Here is a 10,700-nt window from a genome sequence, read left to right as displayed (position 1 = left end):
GATTTTTCAAATAAAATGGCGAAAGAAGTCTCTTAAGATAAATCTGAGTTTTGACTCCACCCACTTTCATATTTATATTTCATATTTATACCCCCAAAAACGAAGTTTGGGGGGGTATATAGGAGTCACCCGGTGGTCGGTCGGTCGGTTGGTCGGGCGGTCGGTCCAGACGTCCGTTGCATTTTCCTTGTCCGGAGCATAACTTGAAGACTAATGGTTGGAATTCAATATAACTACATACAATGGTCAAGCACATTGAGAGGAAGTGCAGTGCACAAGAACCATAACTTTATCTTGACTAATTACAGAGTTATTGCCCTTTGTTACTTTTCCTTGTCCGGGGCATAACTTGAAAACTACTGGTTGGAATTCAAAACAACTTCATACAATTGTCAAACACAATAAGGGGAAGTGCAGTGCACAAGAACCATAACTCTATCTTAAGTAATTACAGAGTTATTGCCCTTTGTTGCTTTTCCATTGCTTTTTTCCTTGTCCGGACCATAACTTGAAAACTACTGGTTAGAATTCAAAACAACTTCATACAATTGTCAAACACAATAAGGGGAAGTGCAGTGCACAGGAACCATAAATCTATCTAAAGTAATTACAGAGTTATTGCCCTTTGTTACTTTTCCATTGATTTTTTTGTCCGGACCATAACTTGAAGACTTATGGTTGGAATTCAATATAACTGCATACAATGGTCAAGCACACTGAGAGGAAGTGCAGTGCATAAGAACCATAACTCTTTCTTGACTAATTACAGAGTTATTGCCCTTTGTTACTTTTCCTTGTCCGGGGCATAACTTGAAAACTACTGGTTGGAATTCAAAACAACTTCATACAATTGTCAAACACAATAAGGGGAAGTGCAGTGCACAAGAACCATAACTCTATCTAAAGTAATTACAGAGTTATTGCCCTTTGTTGCTTTTCCATTGCCTTTTTTGTCCGGACCATAACTTGAAGACTTATGGTTGGAATTCAATATAACTTCATACCATGGTCAAGCACATTGAGAGAAAGTGCAGTGCTCAAGAACCATAACTCCATCTTGACTAATTACAGAGTTATTGCCCTTTGTTTCTTTTCCTTGTCCAGAGCATAACTTGAAAACTACTGTTTGGAATTCAATACAACTTCATACAGTTGTCAAGGACATTAAAAGGAAGTGCAGTGCACAAGAGCCATAACTCCATTTTGACAAAATACAGAGTTACTGCCCTTTGATGCTTTTCCTTGTCAGGAGCATAACTTAAAACATACTGGTTGGAATTCAAAACAACTTCATACAATGGTCAAGCACAATAAGAGGAAGTGCAGTGCACAAGAACTATAACTCCATCTTCAGTATTTATAGAGTTTTTGCCCTTTGTTCCTTTTCTTTGTCTTTCTGGACTTATTACAGAGTAATTCAATTAAACTTCATCATTGGCCAACCACATTGAAAGGAAATGCAACATATAAGAACCACAATTATCTTTAATTGCCCACAACCATAACTCTATATTTCAATTCTTTTACAAGGTATTCTGTTACTAGTAACATCCTCATTTCCGAAGCAGTCTTGTGGGGGTATTAATCACATTTAGTGATAGTTCTAGTTATTTTTAAAAAATATGAAATATATTTGACTGATATAGCATCATATTTCATGGGTTAAATTAAATAGTAATCACTTTTAGAAAATTGTTTTCTGGTTAGTTATACAAGAAAGCTGGTTATGTGGATTGAATGCCAAAATATAACCTAAAAAAGTGTGTAGAAATCAGTGTTAAAACCAGAAAAACAAACAAATCATTTGGAAAAAACTAGGATTTTACAATCGTCAGATTTTAGTATTAATAATTGTTTCTGCAAATTTAATTTCAGTCTCAAAGAATTTGTAAAACTTGATAGTTGAAAATGCATATTTTGTTAATGTTATATTTTAGGCATATGACAACCAGATTGCTCAGCTAAAAGTTGACCTCAAAAAGGAGATGAATCATGAGCCTGCAAAATCTACTGTCTGCCCACAGATTAAACAGCCCAAAGTGAGCCCGTCAAAGACGATCAAAACACCCACAAAACGTTTAGATACTGACAGTAGTGGACCAGACTCTGCTCAAGTGTCACCAAACATTCCTGAAAATAAAGGTAAATGCAAATTATCCCCATTTTTTTTACGCTGAATAATGAAATAACTGGCTTTGACTTGATCAGCAGTCCATTTGAAGTTTAAGGGATTTCAATAACAAAACACAAAAATTGAGCTACCAGCAGTATAATACCTTTTCAGACTGCATGGGTTTGCACGCATGCCTGGCTCTATACTGGTGGCAAAGTCTCATCACTCTAGCTTCCAGGGGCATCCATGGTGGAATGGTTAAGGTCGTTGACTTCAAACCACTTGCCCCTCACCGCTGTGTTTTCGGATCCCGACAGTGACTTTGGATTCTTTCATGTGTGGAAGCTATCCAGCTAGCTCATAGAACGTTGGTGGTTCTACTCGGGTTCCCGTTCATGCCTGAAATAGTTTATGGAATGGCATCTGAGGTCTTCCTCCACTGGAAGCTGGAGTGTCGCCATAAGACCTATAATGTGTCACTGTGACGTAAAACCCAATTAAACAAACAAAAACTTTACCTTCCACCAGGTTAAGGGTTGAACAAAAAAGATGACTTTTTACAGTTCAAGAGTAAAACATTGCTGTCGGTACAGTATCGAAACAAGTCTACTTCCTGTTAAGTTTAAGTACATATGCACCAAAGTTTGGTACAATGACTGGAAGTATAACATGCTTTTAATCCCAAAATAGGAGAAATGTCTAGGCTAACAAGACAGAGTTCAGTAATTTCTATTATATACTGTGTTACTGCATATTTCTCCATTGTTTTACTTTGTTGAAATGAATCATATGTTCTAATTATCTGATGGACTATTTCTAGTAAAATTTTTTGTTTGTTTGATTTGTTTCAGGTCACGACAGCTTTCGCTGGTTTAAAAAAAAAAACACTTAGATATTTAAGGTGCTCTTTAATTTCATGTTAACATTTTACTCTGAAGACAGCATTTTATCACTATTTAATAATTAATGAAATATTTGTGCTTCTATTGTTGTCCTATGTCTTAATATGACTGTATATCTATTGCAGACCAGAAGCAAATGTCACCAAAAACCCCTGTGACCCCAAGCAAGACAGCCAAATCCCATTTAGACAAGATTTCCGAGGGTAGCGAAACACCCACATCACGTTCAGAGAGATCTGATCTTTCATACCAGGAGCGTATTCAGAGCATTAAAGATAAATTTAGTGGAGAGATCTCGTCAGCTGTTGACGATAAAACTGACGAGATCGAAGAGGACATTATCTCTGCTGCCTCAGAAGCTTCAGATGACAAGTCTAAGGAAATTAAAATCAATCTCAGTACTAAAGAAGATATTTATGATGTGTCAGTGTCATACACTGATGACTTTGCTACTGAGCCAAACACTATGACCCATCATGAGAAACTGCCACTAAGTGCCAGATCAGTTAGCCAGATGTCTGAAGATATAGAAACAAAAACAGTACCTCAGTCTGCTAGATCTATTACTGAACAAATATCAGAACAAATATCTGAACAAATTTCTGAGAATCTGCCTTCAGAGTCATTTATTAAACAACTAGATTTAAAGACTCAAGGGAAAGATACTGATGTATTTGGTAAGGAGAAGGATAATGATAGTGAAGGGGATATTTCTCAGAGGTCATCAGTTGTCGAGTCATCGAGACCCTCTAGTGGTAGGAGTGAGCGATCTTCAGTGATTTCATATCAGACTGAACACGAGTCTTCCGAATCAGAGAAGTCTCCTGTAATTCAGACGGAAGACAAAGTGCCAAAATTTAATGATGAAGTTAGTGAACCATCTTCAAAGAAGAAGCCAGGCTCTGGCCTGATTTCAAATGTATTTGATATTGATGATTTGCTTGGAACAGATAATGAGGATACTCCTGTAGCATCCCCTACAGCTACTCCAAGAGAAATATCGAAACATGAGAGTTTAAGTGAAAAAAGTGACTTTTTTACCCCTCTTGCTGATTTTGAAATAGGAGATGGAGTTTATGTAACTGGGCCTAGTGGAAAGAAAGTGTCAGGAACATTGCTTTTTAAGGGAAATGTACAATTTGCACCTGGTGTTTGGGCAGGTGTGGAATTGGACCATCCAGAGGGAAGGCATAATGGAATTGAAGATGGTGTGAGGTATTTCACATGCAGAGAAAAACATGGTGTTATTGTTCCAGCTCATGATGTGCAAGCAACTCCAGGGGATGAAGAAGAGAAAGGGCCTTTACTGGATAATGTAGATGTAAGAACCAGTATAGAAAGTGTACAGAGTGTTAATACTGAAGATGGTGACTTACTTAGATTTATTGCTGAGGCTGATGAAAATGTTCAGATGTTTGATGAATCTCCTCAGGAATCACCAAGAGAGGCAGACAAGGAACTTAAACCTGAGACAAAATCCAGGAAGGAAATTTTAGCAGATAAAATTACAAATGACCTGTTTGAGTCAGTTGTTAGAGAAAATGTTAACACAATAAGTAAAATTGCAGATAAAAAACAAACAACAAAGAAGAAAGGTCCTCCAGTGGCACCTAAACCGGCAAAGCCTCATCATATTGAAGAAGTACAGACCAATGGAGACATTGATGACCTGGAAGATTTCCTTCAGCATTCCAACTCTGAACAAGGTCCAGATGAATTTCCTGCAGAGAGAAATGAGCCATCAATTGATGACCGCACAGACGTTGCTGTCAACAATATGATGAATGATGCCATTGAGCACATGCTAACCATTAGAAAAAATAACCGCCAGTCACAAGATGTGAACCAATCTCGAGACAGTGGTATCTTAGAAGTTGACGAGGATCAGAATGAGAGTCCCCCTTCACCTACCGATGAAATTCAGGGCGTACTAGACAAAGCAGATGATGATATGCACCTGGATGCTCCACTCAGACCAGGCTCACCTGTGCCTGGCCTACAATCTGATAAGGTACTCATGTCATGTGAAATTTTTATTCATTTGTTGTGTGTAGTTAATGTTTATAAACTTTAAACACCAGGCTAACCTTATGAAAGATTGAAGGTTTTACAAATGTGTCCACTATTGTGTGAAAGAATGTTTTATCCTCTGCTTAGAATTTGACAAGTAACCTAAATGTTGTCCTTGTAAAAAGATTTACAATATATCTTCAAATAATGTTGAACCGCTGACAAGGATGTAAACATGTTTGTATGTCAAAAATACAGAGTAATGCTGTATATAATATACTGTAAAGAACTAAATAAGTGAAAACTGATGATAGTAGTAATGTCCTTTTAATCTGGAAACAATGATAAACAAAAAGTGGTTTTAGTTATTTATTTATTATTTATTTATTTAAAAGACCAATTCACTTCCAAAACTGGGCTGTTGTGGTCCAATAATATTTTTTGTTTGTACTTTTTGATATGAAAAATATAAGGGTACTTGGATAATGAGTCGTTAAGATGGCTGATTTTGAACTTGACCCTTAGAGCTACAAAAGCGGCTTCAGTCTTTAATGTGAGGTAGTTATACAGGAAGAAGGTTGATGGTGCTACTTGGGTGTCAGCTTCTGTCTTAAATAATACATGCTGATACACCTGTCTTAAATAATACATGCTGATACACCTGTCTTAAATAATACATGCTGATACACCTGTCTTAAATAATACATGCTGATACACCTGTCTTAAATAATACATGCTGATACACCTGTCTTAAATAATACATGCTGAGACACCTGTCTTAAATAATACATGCTGATACACCTGTCTTAAATAATACATGCTGATACACCTGTCTTAAATAATACATGCTGATACACCTGTCTTAAGTAATACATGCTGATACACCTGTCTTAAATAATACATGCTGATACACCTGTCTTAAATAATACATGCTGATACACCTGTCTTTTAAGTAATACATGCTGAAGTAATACATGCTGATACACCTGTCTTAAATAATACATGCTGATACACCTGTCTTAAATAATACATGCTGATACACCTGTCTTTTAAGTAATACATGCTGAAGTAATACATGCTGATACACCTGTCTTAAATAATACATGCTGATACACCTGTCTTAAATAATACATGCTTGATACACCTGTCTTAAATAATACATGCTGATACACCTGTCTTAAGTAATACATGCTGATACACCTGTCTTAAATAATACATGCTGAGACACCTGTCTTAAATAATACATGCTGAGACACCTGTCTTAAATAATACATGCTGATACACCTGTCTTAAATAATACATGCTGATACACCTGTCTTAAATAATACATGCTGAGACACCTGTCTTAAATAATACATGCTGAGACACCTGTCTTAAATAATACATGCTGAGACACCTGTCTTAAGTAATACATGCTGATACACCTGTCTTAAATAATACATGCTGATACACCTGTCTTAAATAATACATGCTGATACACCTGTCTTAAATAATACATGCTGATACACCTGTCTTAAATAATACATGCTGATACACCTGTCTTAAATAATACATGCTGAGACACCTGTCTTAAGTAATACATGCTGATACACCTGTCTTAAATAATACATGCTGATACACCTGTCTTAAATAATACATGCTGAGACACCTGTCTTAAATAATACATGCTGAGACACCTGTCTTAAATAATACATGCTGATACACCTGTCTTAAATAATACATGCTGATACACCTGTCTTAAATAATACATGTCGATACACCTGTCTTAAATAATACATGCTGATATGACTTAAAACTCAATCTAAATATATTTTCAGATGTTTACTATGATCTTGTATAATTTCAGGAGAGTCATAAGCCTGTGACAGATAGTGGTTTGTTTGAGGGAGATTTTGAAGAAGAGTTTTGGGTGCCATCAAATAAATCATCAACGAACTTCACCGGTGCTGAAAACGGTGAGTTGATAAATCATATACACGTATTATTTGTCGAGTTTTGCCTTTCTGATGCATCTAACATGCTTAAGAAATCAAAGGTTAGACCTATGGAATCTTGGCTAAAGGGTTTATAGTTTAATATGTCCCGATAAATGGTACATGAGATTTCTCACTGTTTTAAAAGTGGCATTGTAAATAAGGAAGTTAAAACAACCTTAAGCAAATGCCATTTGAAAGTTGAGAATACGCCTAAATTTCATAGATTTTTTTATTATTGAAATTTCATAGCTCCAATATATTGGAATATGTGAAAGAAACATTGTGATATAATTATGCCAGATAAAATATTGTGATATCCAGTATATTGCACAACCCTACATAAGGCATAATGACTATATGGCATAATATTGCCAGTATAAAGTCTGATGGTTACTATGTACCAGTAGCTTGTATTACATTTTTCTGTATTAATATTTTTGGTTGCTTCATTCTGGTATTGAAAGGTATTGTCATATGTTAAATAGGTTACAATGAAGACATTTTTCCTGAAGGCCTAATGTAAAATCTTGGTGTGAAATAAATCACTTGTGGAATAACATTGTATATTGAGCACTTTTGCATTTCTGTATTCTCTTTCTGTCAATTATTATAAATCTTTTTTTTTTTTCAAATCTTTTCTTTACTCCTGTTATGTCTATTAGCATTCAGGTTAAACTTTGATATTTAATTTGTAAATTGAAGTTTTAAAGACATACATTAATTTTAAGTATCTTTGGTATACCTGTGAGGTTACAGTTTTTCCTCCATTTATTTGACCATGTTTATACTAGCCTTAAAGCTTTAAATTGCTTTTAATCTTTTAGATCTACGATCAAATGTTCCAAGATCAGACCTGAAGAAGTTTGCAGAGGAGGTGTTTTACGCTGTGCCCCATGAGGAGAAAGAAATAGACTCTATAGTTTCCAGTGCTGTAGATGAATTCTGGGAACAAAGACGGTATGGCGAGCCATTAACCGATCTCCACCCTTCAGAAGCATTTTATACACATGAAGAGATTGGCTCAGATTTGATAAGTAACAGTAGACGTGTGTTCAAGAAACTATTATTTGATTTATCTGGAGAAATTATTAGAAACATTTATAAAGAGGAAGAATATGATTCTCCTGTTGCTTGGCACAAACCAAAACGAAAAACTAACAAATTTTATAAAGGTGCTTCCCCTCCTACTACTATAGATGTGCTAAAACCTGTGGTTCAGGAAGCAGTCATTGACATATTAGGTTTAAATGGGGCCAAAAAGTCGTCGGAAAAGACTAAATGGGGTATTCGTAAAAAGAAGGATCTTGTTGACACAATTTTGGTGCAAGAATTGCGTGAAGAAGAGCCTGAGTGGGTTAATTATGATGACGATGAATTAGCAGTGAAAATGCAACTAACTGAAACAATATTTAATGATTTATTGACAGATACTGTTCAGACAATGAACAAAATCTTTCGCAAGAAGCAAAGTTTGCAGCAGCAGACATAGGCAGCTATTTGATCTGGATTATGTAAAAGATTTTGTGATCTGATTTCATGCAGATGCTTTTTTTTCTGATCTGAGTGATGCAGATGCTTATTCATCTGCAGTTACAGTTAAATGAGTGATCTGAGTATATTAGAGCTTGCACATGAATTTTATATTCTGGGGTTTGAATTGAGAACAGAGAATCATGAAGTAGAGCTAAAATGGCATTATGGTCTAGAGAATTTGTTTCATAACCTTTTTGCATTTGAAATATAAGGGATTTTATTTATTTTTTTCTACTCTATTAAAATAATACACTCATCCTTTAATTAGATGATATTGCTCATGTATCAGTGTTAGTTTATTTTGACAATTTAGATATATTTATTGTTTGAATAATGAAAAAAGACTTCATGAAGGTCTAACAGTACCTGTAACATGAAGGTCAAAGCCTGAAGTCCAGTCTGTAAAGAATGGAAGTTATATAAACTTTAAGAAATTGTGATACCCTTGCATTTTCATACTCTTGTTGGTAACTTTTGAAAGTCGTTGATTTTATTTAAAATGAAAGTGCTCAGTTTGAACATTGAGTAAAGATTGTATTTTATTAACTAGTTGCAGGGATTTTTTTTCATAGATCTGTGATATTTGTTTTGTATTGATATACTGTGAAATTTAGATTGTTTGTTTAAGCCATTAACTGTCCAGTCTTGTCTAAAACTAATGGATGATTGGACATGCTCACTTGTGCACTAATGCACAGAAGGGCAGCTGAGGGTCTACTTTAAATTGCCAAGTATATACAGTAAACAGATAAATTACCATGATTAGAAAAGATAGAATAATGAAATACCTGAGATACATTGTTAAATGTAGCTTACAGTTCACACATGCACATTTCAATATTTAATGCTAAAAACATGATAAGAGGGTTTTTTTGCATTTCAATTTTTTTCTGATTTTACTGTATTACTTGTTTTTTGGAAGCAGTTTTGTTTGTTTAGTCATATACTCTTAGGTTTGTTAGTGAAATGCTCTTTTTATAGTTATGCCAGCATGTATATTTATATATTTCTTTTTTTTATTTATTTTGTATATGTAGTTGAAGTATTGAACGATTTGTAAATGTTTAGTGACTGAGAGAACCTCACAAGTGACCTTTTGTCAATATAGTCCTATAAAAATACCTAAATTAAATAGTAAACCTTTCATATTTTGATCTTAGACAATGGTTTTGTTTTATTTTTCGGACAAACAATTAAAGGTGTAACCTCTGTAATGTGGTCTTCTGTAGACCAATAATCTCTTCCTTCAACATCATCAATTCCTATTAATGTAAGACTTCACAATCAGTTCTGTATGTCAAGAGTGACCTCTTCGTCTTATATTTTTATACGCATAAAGAAATTGACAATAGGCCATAATGTCTTATATTTAAAAAAAAAAAAGTGTTATTCCTCCAATTTTTGAGGAAAAAAACAACATTTTACTATTCTTTGATAACTGATGCATGTCAATGTCAGCATTACTATCACATGATGATCTACACATCTCTATTACAGACAAAATGAAGACCTGGAAATTGTTTCAGTGCCTCTGTGACAAAAGTAATGTCATATGTACCTTTGATACTAGAATGTTCTTTCCATAATGTATTTCATAGGTAAAATCAGTTGGAACTATATTTTTTAAGAAGTATCTGACGTAAAAGTTAAATGTTTTTATTTTTATACTATGCATTTTCTTGAATAAATTAATGCAATGGTTAAACATTTAGTTTATGATATAAAAACTTAAAACTTGAACATAGTGTTTACTAGGGTAAGTGTACTTATGAATGATTGTTTTATACATATATATTTGTAGTTGTAATAGTGTAAGATAATGAAGGAGGAAACTAAATTATAATTTATTATATGTAGCAGTTAGACTTGTGCTAAATGAACAAACAAGCAAACTGAAAGATTTTTTCTTTTAAATTATAAAGAAAATAAAGAAAAATAAATGCTAACAACGATGCCAAGACTTGATTTATTTTTTGCTCACTTAAGCACTTGGTTTTGAGAGGTAAGCTTTTGTTATTGCAATGTGTCTGTCATTTGTTGTTATTAGCATTTTATTTATACATTTCCTAAAAGTTTTATTTGTGATAACTTGTGTAATCTTTTCACAGATTTTATTCATACCTGTACAAAAGAACACACATTCCAAAACCAACAGTTTTCAGTTTT

At 34.2% G+C, this 10,700-nt stretch overlaps 1 protein-coding gene across 1 annotated transcript; it reads left to right on the top strand.

The window, feature by feature from the left end:
• Positions 1–2,016: 2,016 nt before the first annotated feature.
• Positions 2,017–10,486, top strand: LOC132747825 (centrosome-associated protein 350-like; the record flags this gene model as incomplete). The annotated part of the gene is given in 4 exon segments (XM_060737344.1): positions 2,017–2,142; positions 3,141–5,026; positions 6,872–6,980; positions 7,826–10,486. Coding segments are annotated over 4 exon segments (2,786 nt in total), but the record flags the coding sequence as incomplete, so codon positions are not given.
• Positions 10,487–10,700: the final 214 nt, after the last annotated feature.

This window comes from Ruditapes philippinarum, unplaced genomic scaffold, assembly GCF_026571515.1.
Source record: "Ruditapes philippinarum isolate M1 unplaced genomic scaffold, ASM2657151v2 ctg3462_1_1_1_1, whole genome shotgun sequence".
Classification (NCBI taxonomy): domain Eukaryota; kingdom Metazoa; phylum Mollusca; class Bivalvia; order Venerida; family Veneridae; genus Ruditapes; species Ruditapes philippinarum.
Note: the sequence above shows the minus strand (reverse complement) of the source record. Positions and strands in the feature narration are given on the sequence as shown.